Source organism: Hordeum vulgare, chromosome 6H (genome assembly GCF_904849725.1).
Source record: "Hordeum vulgare subsp. vulgare chromosome 6H, MorexV3_pseudomolecules_assembly, whole genome shotgun sequence".
In the NCBI taxonomy this organism is placed as follows: domain Eukaryota; kingdom Viridiplantae; phylum Streptophyta; class Magnoliopsida; order Poales; family Poaceae; genus Hordeum; species Hordeum vulgare.
Window position 1 is genome coordinate 559,152,511 of NC_058523.1, and position 20,027 is coordinate 559,172,537.

Consider the following 20,027-nt stretch of genomic DNA (forward strand, 5'->3'; position numbering starts at 1 on the left):
TAGAGGAGCTAAAATATTTCTAAGTCTGGAATCTGTTTTATTTTGTTGTTGTCTTGTCTTGCTTGCATCTTGTGATCTGTAGCTCTTTTAAGGTTGGTCCAATGGAGTTAGTTGTACCCCTTGTGTTTCTCTAGCATGCTGTAAATTTTCATGCCATTTGGAGTCCTGTAGCTATAGGTTTTGCTGCTGTCAGTATAGCTTTAGATCGAAAACTGCACTTTCACGAGGTGTAATTTTCACCAAGTCTGAAATAGAGTGTGGGATGCCATTTTGTGTCTTCTTTTCCTAGTGCTCCTTGCTGCCATGCTAGTTGTTGTTAGTTGTTCGTAGTAGTGCTTCTTGCCCTCTTCCGTGCCATGCCTTGCTTGTGCATTTCGGAGTTACGTAGCTCGTAGTTGTGGGGCGTAGAATATGCTATGTGGCTGATTTTGGCAGATTGTAGTGTTTTCTTGTTATGCTCGTAGTTTTCGAACCGTAGCTCCGATTTGATTGTGTCCTACATGAAACTTGCTTAGAATCTCGTGTAGTTTCATTTTCTCTTGATGTTTGTATGTGTTGAAGTGCTTGTAGCCGCCGTTGCACACATTTTGGCATTCATGCCATCATATCTTGCGGTGCTTGTATCTTTTGAACCGTAGCTCCGTTGGAGATGTTCTTTATGTGTAGATTGCTTGCCTTGACGCGTAGAATCACGTGAACCTATTTGTTTTGCTGTTTAACAACTAATTAAAGGTGTTAATTCAGATCTGGACAGAACTGTAAATTAACATGTGAGGTCGTTTCGGAGGTGCTATATGTCATTTCCGACCTCATTTAAAATGCATAGATAGGTAGTTTAATTTCCGCTTCACCTCTTGCCATGATTAACCACATTTTATATTGCCGTGTATCTAATTGGGATAGAACTAAATAATTAACGTAAAGTTTCGTCAATATGCAACTCGTTGCATATTGAACTTCACTTAATGTGTAGTGTTTGATTGTGTGAATTGTCATGCCGTGTCTTGCAAGTTTTCAGCTTCTCATGCATCATTTGTGTTGTGCATCATGTGGTGAATTCCGTGTGTTGATTTGTGTTTTCGGTTTGCTTCGTCTCGATAGAGTTCCGCAAGCGTGTCGGATGTGAGGACCCGTTCGACTATGTCGGTTCGTCTGCTTCACGGAGGCATTCTTCTTCCAAGCGGGATCTCAGGCAAGATGACCATTTCCCCAGATACCATTACTATCATTGCCATGCTAGTTTTATCGCTTCTATCGATTATGTCTCGTTGCCTACCACCTGTTAAATATCAGCCTCTCAACAATGCCATGTTAACCTTCAACCTATTCAACCTAGTAAACCACTGATTTGCTATGTTACTGCTTGCTTAACCCTGTGTTAGCGCTGCTAGTTGCGGGTGCACGGCTTCCATGTGATAACATGGGTTCCTTGTTATATCACCATATTTAAATGCTATTTAATTTAATGCACCTATATACCTGGTAAAAGGTGGAAGGCTCGACCTTTCTAGCCTGGTGTTTTGTTCCACCTTTGCCCCCTTAGTTTTCGGCTACCGGTGTTATGTTTCATAAATGATCGCTCCTAACACGATTGGGGTTGTTATGGGGACCCCCTTGATAATTCGTTTTAGTTTAAAGCTGGTCTGGCAAGGCCCAACTTTGGTACTACATTTGCCTAATCACCTAATAAAATTGCATAGGGACTTCCCGGGCCCCGAGGATAATTTAATCAACCCCCGGGCCAGTGCTCCTCGTGAGTGTTGGTCCAAAACAGAGCACTGTGCGGGGCCACCGCGAGGAAACTCGAGGTTTGGCACTTGTACGCGTCGCTTATCTGTCGTGTCCTGAGAACGAGGTACGCGACTCCTATCGGGATCGTCGACACGTCGGGTGGCCTTGCTGGATTAGTTTTACCTTTGACGAGATATCTTGTGCATTGGGATTCCGGTGATGCTTTGGGTAATCTCAGAGTTGAGGTTTTCCACTAGGGAATCCGACGAGATCGCGAGCTTCGTGATTGAGGATTTCTATGCGGCTTGTGGTAATTTATGATGGACTAGTTGGAGCACCCCTGCAGGGTTAAATCTTTTTGGAAAGCCGTGCCCGCGGTTATGTGGCAACGTGGATATTTTGTTTAACACTGGTTTTAGATAACTTGAAGTTAACTTAATTAAAATATGCCAACTGTGTGCGTAACCGTGACTGTCTCTTTCGTGAGTTCCTTCTCCGGTCGAGGACACGGTGGGGTTATGTATGACGTAGGTAGGTGTTCAGGATCATTCATTTGATCATCTGTAGTTCACGTCCGCTATGCGTAGATCTTCCCCCTCTTATTTCTGGTACTCGTAAGTTAGCCACCAAATATATGCTTAGTCGTTGTTGCAACCTCACCACTTAACCATACCTCACCCATTAAGCTTTGCTAGTCTTGATACCTTTGGAAATGAGATTGCTGAGTCCCCTGTGGCTCATAGATTACTACAACACCAGTTGCAGGTACAAGTAAAGGTTACTTGACGCGAGCGCGTTGATTGTTCATTTGGAGTTGCTTCTCCTTCTTCTTCTTCATCGATCTAGGATGGGTTCCAGGCCGGCAGCCTGGGATAGCAAGGATGGACGTCGTTCTTATTTTTCTCGTTTGTTTTCGTCCGTAGTCGGACCCTGCTCTTACTCTTGATGAATATGTAATGTACTGATGTGACTCTGATGTAGCTTGTGGCGAGTGTAAGCCAACTCTGTATATATATCTCTTCTTTTCAGTACATGTACTTGTAACGATATCCATTCTTGCGACACGACGAGATGCGCTTCTATCCCTGACGAGGCCTTTGTGCCAAATTGAGGATAGGGTCGCATCTTGGGCGTGACACCCTAGTTGAAGACGGGACAAGCCGCTCGCATACTCCCTCTCTGTCCTTTGGCGGCAATGACAGGGCGGGGACCTCCCCAGCAGCAGTTGCCGGTACAGCCTCCTGCTCGTCCGACTGGCCAGGGGCATCGCGCTCCTAACGAATCTGGTAGGACGACGTCACCTGCAGCAGCGGCCGACGCTCCTGCTATGGATGATGCCAATAGGTAGCAACCGCGGGGAAGATGGGGCGATGATGGCGTCAACGCCTATGGGGACGGGCAGCATCGTGGCTCTTCTTCCTCGGGAGGTGGGCGCGGCTACGCGTGGCAGGGCAATGGAGGAAGCGACAATGGTTTCACTGGTCCACCTGTGAAGTTTGTGTCGGGGGTATCGGGCCCTCCCAATCCGAGGAGGGGTGGTTTCAGGCCGAATTGGGGTGGCAGAGGAGGGGGCAGGAAGCCGAAGCCGCATCTCCCGCCTCAGGAAGTACCAGCTGACAAGGTAGATGATATTACTCCTGAGCCCAAGTTGGGGCCGGCCAAGGAGGCTGCCAAGGTTCAAAGCCAGCTTCAGGGTCAAGGTAATGGGGTGGATCCCACTCTGGTTGATAAGAGCGACACTAATGGCAAGCTCGAGGGGGGTGATCGCCCCTCCAAATGGGCGCGTAAGAAGGAGAAAATGATATGCAATCGTTGCAGCGAGACGGGACACTTTGTCTCCAAATGTAAGGTTGATCTTTGTGAGTTTTGCTTGAAGCCCAAGCATGGCTCAGCTAAGTGCCCTCTTACGGTTGGACCGATGCCTGTGGTGACTATTTATGGCGTCTGTTGCCAGGAGTTGATCTTCTTTGAGTCGCCGACTACTACGACATTGGTTCATGCGCCAGATGCCGCCTTCACAGGGACAGTTACCATGGCTCATGGGACAATGACTGTTGAGCAGGTGGTGCAGCAGCTTCGGGAGCTGGTCTCTTCGTCCTATAGGTGGGAACCAGTTTTGATTGCAGACAATGTGTTCAAAGTGGTCTTTCCTACCAAGGAGGATTTGGCGCGATTGCTCAAGTTTGGCATGTGCAGAGTGCCTAGCACTAACTGTGTGCTTGAGTTTGACACATGGAACAGCAAGGAGCCACAAGGAGTGCCTCTTCCTTAGATTTGGGTTCGTTTTGCGGGAGCTCCGTCAAAGGCTGTCAATGACTTTCTGGTTACTTGGAACTTGGGGTCGCTGATTGGCAAGACAGAAAAAGTGGATATGATATCATCCGGGAGTTGTGAGGTTGCTCGTTAGTGTCATTGATATCGAGCTCGTTCCGGATGAAGTTGTATGGACTCGTGCGGGGATGCGTTATACCCTACAGCTTGAGATCGAGAGTCCACCTCTGTTTGACGACAGAGCGACGGACAAAGATGTCCATATGACGGACAGGGATGATGCTTCTGGTTCAAGGGAGTCGGAAAAAAGCACCAACCGTGAAACCACTAAAGACATGGAACGCCCAGAATCAACTTCTTCGGATGGAGGTTCTAATCATTCGACTAAAGCACAATTGACGCAGCTAAGGTTCGGTTCCTTTGAACCTGCATCGGCGCCGGTTAGGGTTGGAGGAGCCCGAGTGGTTGTACACTTGGAGGGGGCGGTTCGGCCTGTGAACCTAAAGCTCCCAGGGAAGAAACCCAAGGGCAATACTAGTCTGAGTTTTTCGCAGCCTAAGGAGGGGCTGCCAGCAGTTTCGCATGGAGACTACCTTGCATGTGCAAGAACCGAAGGTTCAATGGCGCTGATTGGCGGAGTGAACACGAGTATCCTTCCTCCCAAGTCACTTGATTCGGCTACCGTGGAGGAATCAGTTCATGTGGCGACGCTGGCGACAGATAGACCATCACGTGGGGGTACCGAGCAGGGCCTTGCATAGTTCTCTGTTGATGAAGTCATAGCTTTTGGTGGTATTCCGAATCCTTTGACACCGGATAGAAGGTCCAGTCAGCGAATCCAGACCCAACCAGATGCGGATGACTTGCAGATGGGGCGTGCAATGCGTGCTGTAAAAATGAGGGATGTTGAAATTTCGACACGGATGTCAATTAGCAAAGATCATTCCATTCTTCATTTTTCTCCGCATGAAATCATAGATAATGATGCTTCTGTTGGGGTTTCCTTGGGTAACACGAGTAGAGAAATTTCGAAATCTATTAATGACCTACTGGAATTAGAAGTCGATAGGGCTCTAGATATTATACGGAATATAGCTGCAGTGAAACCAACGAAAGACTCTGACATCAGTGATCTCGGGGGCCTGAATTCTCTATGTGAGAATCTGGCCCCTATGGATGATCTGGAGGAAGGAGATGATCATGTACTGGATCAATGTTTGGCTGATGGGCAGTCACTTGATGTAGACTCACAAATACCTGGTTATATGGACCAGGTATTTGAAGAAAAACCAAAACGGCCTTGGAAACGGAAAGTATATCCGGTTTCTGCAGTACGTAGAAGTGCTAGATTTAAGACTGCCAAAAAATTCTATGACGAAAGATGAGAGGAATTTTTTGGAATAGCACAGGTCTCAGAGACTTGGCTAAAATAAGATTTCTAGCAGAGGCTACTTTAGAGCATCATCTTGATTTTATCGCGCTCATGGAGACGAGGCGGGATAATTTTACATCACAGCTCTTAAGTCTTTATCAACAGGGTTGATTTTGAATGGCACTGTCTCCCTCCAAGAGGAAGGTCCGGTGGGATTTTACTTGGAGTTCGATGTGACACCCTTCAAGTGAGGGAAGTGGTGTTGGGGGATTTTGCGGTCAAATTCAGGATTCGATCTAAGGGAGACGGATTTCAATGGGCTCTCGTTGTTGTGTATGGTGCAGCCCAGCCGGAGCTTAAGCCTGATTTTCTCGCTGATCTCGTTCGGATTTGTGATGAGAAACTACCACATTTGGTGGGAGTGATTTTAATATTATTAGGCGGGCTAATGAAAAGAGCAATGATAATTTTGATGGCAGATGGCCATTTATGTTCAACACAATTATAGAGAGCCTGGACCTCACGGAGATTGATCTCTGTGGTAGGAAATTCACCTGGGCTAACTCTCTACAAAACCAGACTTTTGAAAAGTAGGACAGGGTTCTTACTAGTATCGACTGGGAATAGAAGTTCCCACTAGTAACTTTACGAGCGCTTCAAAGAGCGATCTCTGACCATACTCCTCTTTTGCTTGACTCTGGTAATGCAAATCATATGGGTAACAAGAATGGATTCTCTTTTGAATCGAGTTGGTTCACACGGGAGGGATTCATGGATATGATTGCTAGGGAATGGAACAAGGAGTTGGGTGGGACATCCAACGTTTATAGATGGCAAAACAAGATCCGACATCTTCGACAATACCTATGGGGTTGGGCTAAGAATGTATCCGGGATCTATAAGGATGAGCAAGACAAGCTTCTCAAACTTATAGATGATCTTGATCGTAAGGTAGACACATGTCTTTTGGATGCGAAAGAACGGTCTTTGAAGAATGAGGCTGAACAAAGAGTGCGTGTACTCCTTAGAGAGGAGGAAATGAAATGGGCACTTAGAGCCAAACTGCGGGCAATCGTTCATGGGGACAATAACACCAAATTTTTCCACTTGATTGCAAATCGCAAGCATAGGAAAAAGAGAATTTTGCAGCTCGAGCAAGATGAGGGTACAATAGTAGATCATGAGAATCTAAAATTGTACATCTCTAATTATTATAAACAGTTATTCGGTGCTCCTGATCATAGTTTTATGTCTATGGATGAGCATCAAGTCGCGGATATTCCTCAAGTTGGAGACGACGACAATGAGATCTTATCCGCTCCTTTTACGGAGAAAGAGGTGCTAGATGCTATTGGGGAAATGAAGAACGGCAAAGCTCCCGGTCCAGATGGGATTCCGGCTGAGTTTTATAAGAAGTGTTGGCATATTATTAAGAAGGATCTTATGTCAATGTTTCATGATTTGTTCTGTTGTCACCTACAACTCTTTCATTTGAATTTTGGTACCATAACATTGTTACCAAAGAAGGAGGGGGCGACGCATATTGAACAATTTTGTCCTATATGTATGTTAAATGTTAGTTTCAAGATTTTCACAAAGGTGGTAACGGATAGGCTAACTAAGATGGCTCATTCGATGGTGCAATCTATGCACACAACTTTTATGCCTGGTCGTAATATTCTAGAAGGGGTCGTGGTCTTGCATGAAACTTTACATGGAATACACTCGAAGAAACTTGCCGGTGTTATCTTCAAAGTGGATTTTAAAAAGCATACGATAAAATCAAATGGTCTTTCCTGCAACAAACCCTACGTATGAAGGGGTTCGACGAGCTTTGGGGAAAGCATGTCGACTGTTTTATAAAAAAAGGAAGTGTGGGTATTAAAGTAAATGATGATGTGGGTCATTTCTTTCAGACACTGAAGGGTCTCAGACAAGGTGATCCTATGTCTCCTATTTTATTCAACATTGTTGCTGATATGTTGGCATTAATGATTAGGCGAGCCACTGAGAAGGACCTTGTAGGGGGGCTAGTACCGCATCTTGTGGATGGGGGTATCTTTATTCTAAAGTATGCGGATGACACGATTCTTTTTATGGAGCATGATCTTAACAAAGCCAGAAATATGAAACTCATCTTATGCTTATTTGAGCAGCTATCTGGGCTGAAGATTAATTTTAATAAAAGTGAATTGTTTTGTTTTGAAAAGGCCAAAACTGAACAGCACACCTGTAATCAATTGTTCGGTTGTGAAAGTGGGAATTTACCTTTCATGTATTTAGAGATTCCTATTCATCACCGGAAGTTATTAAATAAGGAGTGGAAATGCATCGATGATCGATTTGAAAAAAAAAATAAGCTGCTGTAAAGGCAAGCTTTTATCCTATGGAGGATGTTTGGTACTTGTTAATTTTGTATTATCAAGCATGCCTATGTTTCTCCTATCTTTTCTGAAGTACCTGTTCGGGTGCGAAAAAGGTTGAATTTCTATCGGTCTCGGTTTTTCTGGCAGAGTGATGAGGTCAAGACCACGTATAGGCTTACTAGATGGGACATCATTTGTAGACCAAAAAAGCAAGGGGTTTAGGGATTGAAAATTGAGAGGTCAAAAATAGATGTATGCTCAGTAAATGGTTGTTCGGACTATCTATGAAAACAGAAGGTATGTGGGTACAGATTCTGACGAACATGTACTTACAAAACAAGACCTTAGCTCAAGTTACAGCAAGACCAACTGACTCTCCTTTCTTAAAGGGTTTGATGAGGTCTAAAACTGCCTTTTTCAACATGACTAGGTTTATCATTGGTAATGGTGAATCAACTAGATTCTGTGAAGATACATGGCTAGGGGATTCGCCCTTAGCTATTCAGTTCCGTAGTTGTACCATATTGCACAACGTCGACAGGCGTCCGTTGCGTCAATATTATGCGAGACACCTCTAAACATTCAGTTCCGTAGAGCCTTGATTGACGACAAATGGATTTGTTGGCTGCAACTAGTCAGAAGGTTGATGGACATTAACCTATCTGATTGCCCCGATAGTGTTCATTGGAAGTTGACCACTAATGGAGTATTTACGGTAAAATCTATGTATATGCATCTCATAGATTCAACACCTATTCCAAAATCAGTGCATATATGAAAGGTCAAAGTTCCACGAAGAATTAAGATCTTCATGTGGTTTGTTCACAAAGGAGTTATTCTAACATAGGATAATTTTGACCAAGCGTAATTGGAAAGGCAATCCAAGATGCAACTTCTGTCAGAATAAAGAAACTATTAAGCACCTCTTTCTAGATTGTCCCATGGCTAAACTTTTATGACGCTCGATTCACATTGCTTTCAACATCAGTCCACCTAATAGTATAAACACGTTATTTGGAACATGGTTAAAGGGGGTTGATATTCAAACTGCTAAACTTATTCGCGTAGGATCATGTGCACTATTTTGGGCTGCATGGAACTGCAGAAATGACTTAGTGTTTAACAGACAAAGCTATATTCACTTTTTGCAGGTTATCTTGAGGGCTACTGACTTGATCCGCACGTGGTCCTTACTCACTCCTGTGGAAGCCGGGGAGCCTTTGGTTACTGGGTGTGTCCGCTGGGAGATGGTAGCTCAGGGTATCTTCAACCGGTTTGGATGGTGACATATTAATAGGATATGTGTTTAGTCATCTAGGCCTATTATCCTTTCCGGTTATGGCGCGATAGACGTATTGTGTCTTTTTATTTTCTTTTGTTAGACCTTACTGTACTTTGTTGAGACCTGGTTTTAATTTTTTTTAATATAAGGCTGCATGCATCTCTCGATGCAGAGGCCGTGGCTATGCCTCCTTTTCTAAAAACATTATGATAGTATTCATTCCATATGAGATGCACCGAGAGGATCTTGTTTGTTGAAGAGTTTGTATAAGTTCTTTGTGAGCATAGCTCTGTTCTGCATTCTGAGGTCAAGCACACCAAGACCTCCAGCTTTTTTGGGTAGGCAAACATTTTCCCATTTAAGCAGGGAATTAACCAGGAATAAACAAAATGAACAAACTAAACTAACATTCGTACCAACTAATGAGCCGGCCTACTACAGCATTAGGAGAGCCACAGACACCCCCTTCCGTGTTTACCAACACTTGAACTTCTTTCTTTTTCTAATAGTAGCACAAGTGCCCGTGCGTTGCAACGGAAGACATTGTTACCTATTTGATGTGTTAGCGAGTTTCAACGTAGTGCGACGGGTGACATTAGTTTGTTCCCACGCAATGTTATCTCTCCCTTCATCCAGCCTTATCTATATCTCTCCTTTCTAGATTTCCTCCACGGGCTCAGCACCCACCAGCCCCACTGGAACCAGAACTCCAGCGCCTCCCCTTCTCCCATCTTTCTCCACCTCACCTGCCTCTCAGGCTTTTCTTTTTCCTTTGTCATGGAGGGAGCCTCGCCGGCGCAGCCCGTCCCCTCCTGCGTCGCCAACACCTCAGAGTTCACCGGCCGTCGGTCTTTCCTCGCTCAGCACCCGCCCGCCCCACCAGAACCGAAGCTCCAGCGCCTCTCCTTCTCCCACCTTTCTTCTTCAGCTTGTTGTGCCTTTTCCTGCAAGCTTTGTATTCGACCTTTCTCTGTAGGCTGAGCACCCGGTGCTGCTTGTTTTTGATTCATGCATGATCTTCCTCTCGGGCCTCTTCATCACTTTCTATTGGATTTTTGTTGGCCTGTTGATTCACGCAACTTTGACCGTATATAAGTTGCTACGATTTGATGCCAAGAGACGGGTTGGGACTAATTAGAATATGGAAATTTTTAGCAGAGGCGTAAGAAAACTCTATTTGCTACACACGTAAGGAGGGGGAGGTCAGGTGGCACGTTCGAATTTCGGGGGTGAGCGCAGCGACACGACATCACAGCCTGGCATGCAGGCGGGTAGTGCCGGTCCTCCATGCACGTCGGCGGTCACCTCCAGGTACGGAGAGCTGCTACCGTAGGGTGAGGCGGGGGCACGGCGACCTGTTGTTGTAGGGAGAGGCCGGGCGCGGCAACAGTTGCAGGGCGAGGCAGGGTCGACCGAGCATCGCGTTGTCAGGAGCGCGGGTGGGCAAGTGGCGCTGGGGCGAGCGAGCTTCAACGCATAGGCTAGCGCGATAGGTGGGGGAGGGAGGAGAAGGAGGTGTGGACGCTGCACAGTTTGTTTTTTGTACAAAACATTTTTTTCCTACTAAATGACGGACTACGGGTGGAATTGTGACAAACAAAGGGTTTTTCTGAAAAAGACCATGACATACGACCAACAACAATATTTGCTTTATTATCTTTTTCTAATCTAATATATGATTGTTTCCAGTAGATTGGGCAGGGAAGAGTTTCCAACGCATATATTGTAAAATAATTAGGAACTAAATAATGTAAAGTAATTTTTGGAATACATATATTGAGAACTTCTTGAAATATAAACAGAAATTACAAATAAAAAGAAAAAGGGGAATAGATAAAATGAGCAAACTAAGCTAATTTTGCAGGAACAAATGAGCCGGCCTGCTACACCGTGTCGCTCGAGGCAAGCGCCCCATGATCCTTGCAGTAGGCGAACCATAGACGCTCCCCTCCATGTTTATCAAAACTAACTTCTTCTTCTTATTATTTTCTCCGTCACAGTTTAGGAAACGTGTTTAGAAATTCTCTAAAACCTAGATGGTTATTCATTGGTGTGAGATGGTATAGCTTTAGTAAAAAAATCCAATGGATCAACAAAATAAATTTAAAAATTAGGAACTGAATAATGTAAAGTAATTTTTGGAATACATATATTGAGAAGTTCTTGAAATATAAACAGAAATTACAAATAGAAAGAAAAAGGGGAATAGATAAAATGAGCAAACTAAGCTAATTTTGCAGGAACAAATGAGCCGGCCTGCTACACCGTGTCGCTCGAGGCAAGCGCCCCATGATCCTTGCAGTAGGCGAACCACAGACGCTCCCCTCCATGTTTATCAAAACTAACTTCTTCTTATTATTATTTTCTCCGTCACAGTTTAGGAAACGTGTTTAGAAATTCTCTAAAACCTAGATGGTTATTCATTGGTGTGAGATGGGATAGCTTTAGTAAAAAAATCCAATGGATCAACAAAATAAATTTAAAAATTAGGAACTAAATAATGTAAAGTAATTTTTGGAATACATATATTGAGAAGTTCTTGAAATATAAACAGAAATTACAAATAGAAAGAAAAAGGGGAATAGATAAAATGAGCAAACTAAGCTAATTTTGCACGAACAAATGAGCCGGCCTGCTACACCGTGTCGCTCGAGGCAAGCGCCCCATGATCCTTGCAGTAGGCGAACCACAGACGCTCCCCTCCATGTTTATCAAAACTAACTTCTTCTTCTTATTATTTTCTCCGTCACAGTTTAGGAAACGTGTTTAGAAATTCTCTAAAACCTAGATGGTTATTCATTGGTGTGAGATGGGATAGCTTTATTAAAAAAATCCAATGGATCAACAAAATAAATTTAAAAATTAGGAACTGAATAATGTAAAGTAATTTTTGGAATACATATATTGAGAAGTTCTTGAAATATAAACAGAAATTACAAATAGAAAGAAAAAGGGGAATAGATAAAATGAGCAAACTAAGCTAATTTTGCAGGAACAAATGAGCCGGCCTGCTACACCGTATCGCTCGAGGCAAGCGCCCCATGATCCTTGCAGTAGGCGAACCACAGACGCTCCCCTCCATGTTTATCAAAACTAACTTCTTCTTCTTATTATTTTCTCCGTCACAGTTTAGGAAACGTGTTTAGAAATTCTCTAAAACCTAGATGGTTATTCATTGGTGTGAGATGGGATAGCTTTAGTAAAAAAATCCAATGGATCAACAAAATAAATTTAAAAATTAGGAACTAAATAATGTAAAGTAATTTTTGGAATACATATATTGAGAAGTTCTTGAAATATAAACAGAAATTACAAATAGAAAGAAAAAGGGGAATAGATAAAATGAGCAAACTAAGCTAATTTTGAATGAACAAATGAGCCGGCCTGCTACACCGTGTCGCTCGAGGCAAGCGCCCATGATCCTTGCAGTAGGCGAACCACAGACGCTCCCCTCCATGTTTATCAAAACTAACTTCTTCTTATTATTATATTCTCCGTCGCCACAGTTTAGTAAACGTGTTTAGAAATTCTCTAAAATCTAGATGGTTATTCACTGGTGTGAGATGGGATTGTTGGGGAACGTCGCATGGGAAACAAAAATTTTCCTACGCGCACGAAGACCTATCATGGTGATGTCCATCTACGAGAGGGGATGAGTGATCTACGTACCCTTGTAGATCGTAAAGCAGAAGCGTTAGAGAACGCGGTTGATGTAGTGGAACGTCCTCACGTCCCTCGATCCGCCCCGCGAACAATCCCGCGATCAGTCCCACGATCTAGTACCGAACGAACGGCACCTCCGCGTTCAGCACACGTACAGCTCGACGATGATCTCGGCCTTCTTGATCCAGCAAGAGAGACGGAGAGGTAGAAGAGTTCTCCGGCAGCGTGACGGCGCTCCGGAGGTTGGTGATGATCTTGTCTCAGCAGGGCTCCGCCCGAGCTCCGCAGAAACGCGATCTAGAGGAAAAACTATGGAGGTATGTGGTCGGGCAGCCGTGAGAAAGTCGTCTCAAATCTGCCCTAAAAGCCCCATATATATAGGAGGAGGGAGGGGGACCTTGCCTTGGGGTCCAAGAGAACCCCAAGGGGTCGGCCGAGCCAGGGGGGAGGACTCTCCCCCCCCCCCCAAACCGAGTCCTACTTGGTTTGGTGGGAGGGAGTCCTTCCCCCTTCCCACTTCCCCTCCTTTTTTTTTCTTTCTTTGATTTTTCTTCTTTGGCGCATAGGATTTAGTGGGCTGTCCCACCAGCCCACTAAGGGCTGGTGTGACCCCCCCAAATACCTATGGGCTTCCCCGGAGTGGGTTGCCCCCCTCCGGTGAACCCCCGGAACCCATTCGTCATTCCCGGTACATTCCCGGTAACTCCGAAAACCTTCCGGTAATCAAATGAGGTCATCCTATATATCAATCTTCGTTTCCGGACCATTCCGGAAACCCTCGTGACGTCAGTGATCTCATCCGGGACTCCGAACAACATTCGGTAACCAACCATATAACTCAAATACGCATAAAACAACGTCGAACCTTAAGTGTGCAGACCCTGCGGGTTCGAGAACTATGTAGACATGACCCGAGAGACTCCTCGGTCAATATCCAATAGCGGGACCTGGATGCCCATATTGGATCCTACATATTCTACGAAGATCTTATCGTTTGAACCTCAGTGCCAAGGATTCGTATAATCCCGTAAGTCATTCCCTTTGTCCTTCGGTATGTTACTTGCCCGAGATTCGATCGTCAGTATCCGCATACCTATTTCAATCTCGTTTACCGGCAAGTCTCTTTACTCGTTCCGTAATACAAGATCCCGCAACTTACACTAAGTTACATTGCTTGCAAGGCTTGTGTGTGATGTTGTATTACCGAGTGGGCCCCGAGATACCTCTCCGTCACACGGAGTGACAAATCCCAGTCTTGATCCATACTAACTCAACTAACACCTTCGGAGATACCTGTAGAGCATCTTTATAGTCACCCAGTTACGTTGCGACGTTTGATACACACAAAGCATTCCTCCGGTGTCAGTGAGTTATATGATCTCATGGTCATAGGAATAAATACTTGACACGCAGAAAACAGTAGCAACAAAATGACACGATCAACATGCTACGTCTATTAGTTTGGGTCTAGTCCATCACGTGATTCTCCCAATGACGTGATCCAGTTATCAAGCAACTACACCTTGTTCATAATCAGAAGACACTGACTATCATCGATTAACTGGCTAGCCAACTAGAGGCATGCTAGGGACGGTGTTTTGTCTATGTATCCACACATGTAAATGAGTCTTCATTCAATACAATTATAGCATGGATAATAAACTATTATCTTGATACAGGAATTATAATAATAACTATACATTTATTATTGCCTCTAGGGCATAATTCCAACAGGGATAGCTTTAGTAAAAAAATCCAATGGATCAACAAAATAAATTTAAAAATTAGGAACTAAATAATGTAAAGTAATTTTTGGAATACATATATTGAGAAGTTCTTGAAATATAAACAGAAATTACAAATAGAAAGAAAAAGGGGAATAGATAAAATGAGCAAACTAAGCTAATTTTGCAGGAACAAATGAGCCGGCCTGCTACACCGTGTCGCTCGAGGCAAGCGCCCCATGATCCTTGCAGTAGGCGAACCACAGACGCTCCCCTGCATGTTTATCAAAACTAACTTCTTCTTATTATTATTTTCTCCGTCACAGTTTAAAAAACGTGTTTAGAAATTCTCTAAAACCTAGATGGTTATTCATTGGTGTGAGATGGGAAAGCTTTAGTAAAAAAACCCAATGGATCAACAAAATAAATTTAAAAATTAGGAACTAAATAATGTAAAGTAATTTTTGGAATACATATATTGAGAAGTTCTTGAAATATAAACAGAAATTACAAATAGAAAGAAAAAGGGGAATAGATAAAATGAGCAAACTAAGCTAATTTTGCAGGAACAAATGAGCCGGCCTGCTACACCGTGTCGCTCGAGGCAAGCGCCCCATGATCCTTGCAGTAGGTGAACCACAGACGCTCCCGTCCATGTTTATCAAAACTAACTTCTTCTTATTATTATTTTCTCCGTCACAGTTTAGGAAACGTGTTTAGAAATTCTCTAAAACCTAGATGGTTATTCATTGGTGTGAGATGGGATAGCTTTAGTAAAAAAATCCAATGGATCAACAAAATAAATTTAAAAATTAGGAACTAAATAATGTAAAGTAATTTTTGGAATACATATATTGAGAAGTTCTTGAAATATAAACAGAAATTACAAATGGAAAGAAAAAGGGGAATAGATAAAATGAGCAAACTAAGCTAATTTTGCAGGAACAAATGAGCCGGCCTGCTACACCGTGTCGCTCGAGGCAAGCGCCCATGATCCTTGCAGTAGGCGAACCACAGACGCTCCCCTCCATGTTTATCAAAACTAACTTCTTCTTCTTTTTATTTTCTCCGTCACAGTTTAGAAAACGTGTTTAGAAATTTTCTAAAACCTAGATGGTTATTCATTGGTGTGAGATGGGCTAAAAATAGCAGATGGGAGGTATCGACCCCTGCCTCTTAAATGCATTCTAAGTGCTCTACCATTTGAGCTACATCCCCTTATATATTTTCTTTATATATTATTTGCTAATTAACAATTTTAATTAATTACATGTTTCAGCAGGAGGATTTTTTTTTACATACGGTTAAACAGGAGACGATAGAGAAATAGTGCTGACCAGGTAACAAAGAGGATCCACGAGACGTCGGCCCAGTAACACATGCTTAATCAAGCAACACATGCTTAACTCCAAAGCACTAATTAACGAATACATCTTTCAACGATTACTTCCACCTCCACAGGTTGCCATAAATGGCGCATTGTATGCGTGCCACTTGTCGCAACCTGGGAGTTTTTTCTTTTCTCATAGAACCTGGGAGCTACATCTCCTAAACCATGCATCCAAATCTCGAACCGTTTTCACCGTTGGCTTTCTTGCGTCGAGATCTTCAAAACTAGATCCCATGTTGATAGGTTTTGACGAACTTTTTTTTCCATGAAAAAACCGGAAGAAAAAAACCGGACGAAAAAACCGTGCCTCACGCGATAGAAAAGAAAACAGAAAATGCGGTTTTTTCCTATTCCGAGAGGCACGGGTCGTGCCTCTCGCGAAGGCAATGCCTCTCGCTAAGTCAAAGTCGTGCCTCTTGCTGAACCAAAACCGTGTCTCTCGCAAAAAAAATATTATTTTTTTGTTCAAAAGTTACGAAAGACCGATGGAAACCTTGACACCTAAAAAATCAGCAAAAAAACACTCAAAAAAGGCGAAAAGGCGTGCGAAAAAATAAAATAAAAAACAAAATCCAAAGGGAATGTTCAAAGCGCGACACGTGACGGCGGTTGAAAACGCGCCAAGTGGCGGCACGCGGGAGCGATTGTTGGAAGGCTCGCGAGGGAGCGCTCGCTAACTAGTTGCTACGTGCTTAACTTCAAGACCAACTATTCCAACACTAGATATTTTGATGAGCACACAAGAGGGGAAGATGGAGCCTAGATCTGCTTCTCTTGTTCTCCTCCTCCCTTCATTAGGACCTAGATATATAGCTTGCACTATTATTAGCACAGGAGTACGTACATGATTATTCTATATGATCCACAACAAAAATGAAAATTGATCGACATCCGCCGTCAGAGACACACCAAGCTGAGGCGGTGGATGGATAGATGATTATTGATGGGTGCTTGGTTAATTAGTTTAGTTTAGTTTAGGGGCATTTTGGTTTGCCGTTCTTGGTGTTCTTCATGTTGGCGTAGCAGGGGCACTCGTTGCGGGTGTCCTGGCCGGTGCCGGAGGGGACGCAGCTGCACTTGCCGCAGCAGATGTTGCACATCTTGTTGCACATCTCGTTCTTCCAGTTCCTCCCGCACCGCGCCTCGCACGCCTTGGGGCAGTCTATGGCCAACAGCGTCCTCCCACCGCCCGCCGCCTGCATCGTATGCATGTCCAATTTAATCATCGTGTCAATCATGCAATGGCTACACAACATATGATATGAAACCGAGCACCATATGAAATCTAATTCAGGTTTGCGGATTTCTGACTAATGGATGGAAACTCCTCCTCCGTCGATGATTCTGTAGAAGAGGAGAAAAGCAAGAGCAAGAGATGTATAGGAATGTTGATTTATTTGTTTACCGAGGATGAACCATCCGCCGTGACCTGCTGCGCGTCGCCGGCCACGAGGAGGGCGAGGGCGAGGGCGAGGGCGAGGAAGAGAGGCTTGGACACCGCCATGGATGGATAGGATGGGATGATGGCGGAGATTGAGTACATTTACATGTGTAGAGCTCGGCATTAATAGCAGCAAACCCGTCCGTGTCGCTCGGACGTATCCTTCTCTGCCTCACGTCTATTTATATATGATCAATCTCTATATAATAACTGGGTTGACCCTTTTTATTATTGCAAGAAACAAGACTAAGTAATGACCCGAATACACTACACTACAAGCTTAGATTGAGAATAATAGACAAAGGAAGATTAGTTTGAAGCTTGTAGCCGGTAGCCACTGATTAATTACGCGGCACAAGGAGGCATGCATGAAGAAGCTGGAAATTTCACTCGCTGGTGAGAGCGAGAAAAGTTTTGTCAATTACCATCAGCTGACGATCGCCATCATCGCCGCCAATTAAAGTAGCCGGATGATCCTCGTCCGCGGCCACCGTCGCCGCTGCCAGCGAGACGGCGAGGACGGCGATGAGGCGGAGGAGAAGGGGAGTGTTGGAGGCCGACGCCATTGGCAGGGAGATGGAGATGGATGGAGGATGTGGGTAGAGGAGATGATGCAGGGTAGGAGTAGTAGATAGTGTCGGTTAACAGTGGGTCAAGCCCATGCCAAGGGTGCCATGCCATGCCTGCCTTTTCAACCTGCCCTCCAGTGACAATGTGTGGCCGTCGGTGATAGCAACGGCGTCCCTCCAGCACGGGTCATAATGCAGTTAGCGTGCTGTTCCGGTGGATGACAGCAGCACCCAACACCAGCAACAGCAAGCAACAGGCAGGCACGAGTGCAGTGCAGCGACCACCATGACCAGCACCCCAACATGGTGGACAGGGTCATCAATATAGGCCAGAACCGGCCGTACGTGCGCAAGCCTAGTAAAAAGGACAAGTGATTGATTTTGGACCCCTTTCTGAATCATATCTGCTCAAGCTCACAGCAGATCATCAAGATGATTTTGCTAGAAAAGAAGAAGAAAAAAATAGCTTCACCCAACCATGCTAGCTTCAACAATCAAGCTACCAACACCTCCTCCAATTGTAGCATCAGCACATCTAACATGCTACTACCTCCGTCTTAAAATATAAGACGTTTCTACGATTGACTGTTTCGAAATATAAAACGACGATTGTACGACTGTTTCTAAATATAAAACGTTTTAGTGAGTAAGGCATTTTGGCTCCCGAGCTCCATGAAGGCCGGATTTCAAAAATAATAATATTAAAATTCAAATTTTTTTGTTTCAGAAAAGTCTGAAAATAAATATGCATGCATGTAAGGATATAATGTACATGTGCGTAGAAATTCAAGCTGAAATACTTTGAATTGTGACCTGTATAAAAAAGACAAATTCAAGGCCTGAAATGTTAAGAAGCCTTAGATTTTTTATTTTCACAACACTTATTCAACATATTTTGATCTGAAAAATTACACACTTGTGTATCTGTTTTTTATACCTTGATGTATATCTGTTTCTTTTCAGAATTTTTTGAACTGAAAAAATAGGAATTTTCATGAATTATGGATTTCAAATTTAGAGGCCATCATGGAGGCCGAGCTCCAAAAGCAATTTCCGCGTTTTGGTAGCTTGAATTGGACTGTACAACCGTCTTATATTTAAGAACATAGGGTGTGCTACTAGCCTACATATAGTAATCCATGTATAGAACCCCTGTGTAAGAGCAAGTCTAGTAGAGCCCTCAAATCCTCAAACCCTTAAAAATAACCGTTTTTTTACAGTTTTCGTCGGAAAAAAAGGTAGACTAGAACCCCTAAACCCTCAAACGCGTAAAAAAAAATTAGAGGTCCAACCCTCAAACTGTTTCTCAACCTGTAGAAGTGAGGGTTGAGAGGACCCACACTCTTGTTCCACCCTCGCGTGGGAGGGATTTCATCCCGTCTCCTGGCTCCTGCCGCCTCCTCCTCCCGCCGCCTCGCCGCCATGGAGGCCTCCCCGCCGTCGCGCCCGTCACCTTGCCTGCCCCGCCCGCCGCCGCGCCCACCCCGCCCGCCCCCGTCCCCGCCCCCGGCCTGCACCCGACCGTGGCCCACGTCGGGGCCAAGCGGCGGCGGGCGGGCCTCGCACCGCCTCCTCCCGCCTCCCCGGCTCCCGCCCCGGCCCCCGTCCCCGCCGCCGCGCCCGGCCCCAAGAAGAGCCGGCCAAAGGTGTCCTCCCGTGGGCCGCGAGGGGCTTCCTATGTGATTATGTGATTATGTGTGGTTGATAGGAGACAATTGTCGGCATGAGGTACAAGGAGATGGCCGCTTCCAAGGGCAAGCCATTCCCATTTAAGCATGCTTGGGCAATTCTTCAAACCTTTGACAAGTGGAAGTTGAGGGATCAAGAGACCGCACCCAAGAAGTCGGCAATGCTTAGGATGAATGATAGTGAAGATGAGGAGGAGGAGAGGAACTTGGGCAAGCCCGAGGGAACCAAGAAGGTCAAGCTAAGGGTGAAGATGGAAGGAGAGGCGTCAAGCCTAAGGGAGAAGATGGAGCAAATGATGAAGGCAAGAGAGGAATTGACAACGAAGACATTGGAGACAAAGCTTCTTATCACCGAGAAGAAGAAAGAGGTCAAGCTTGCACGAGTTGAAGCAAAGCGTGAAGAAGCAAAGCGCAAGGCCGACTTGGAGGAGAGGATGATCAAGCTGAAAGAGGCAAAGGTATGGAAAGAACTCATGGTGGAAGAGAAGGAGCACATGATGATGTCCAAGAAGGACATGGATCAAGAACAA

At 44.6% G+C, this 20,027-nt stretch overlaps 1 protein-coding gene across 1 annotated transcript; it reads right to left on the reverse strand.

Moving 5' to 3' along the window:
* Nucleotides 1-16,518: 16,518 nt before the first annotated feature.
* Nucleotides 16,519-17,885, reverse strand: LOC123404144 (cypmaclein-like). Its single transcript, XM_045098066.1, has 2 exons — nucleotides 17,666-17,885; nucleotides 16,519-16,995 (listed from the first exon to the last, which is right to left on the reverse strand). The coding sequence occupies exons 1-2, from the start codon at nucleotides 17,804-17,806 to the stop codon at nucleotides 16,774-16,776; spliced, it is 363 nt and encodes a 120-aa protein (XP_044954001.1). The 5' UTR covers nucleotides 17,807-17,885; the 3' UTR covers nucleotides 16,519-16,773.
* Nucleotides 17,886-20,027: the final 2,142 nt, after the last annotated feature.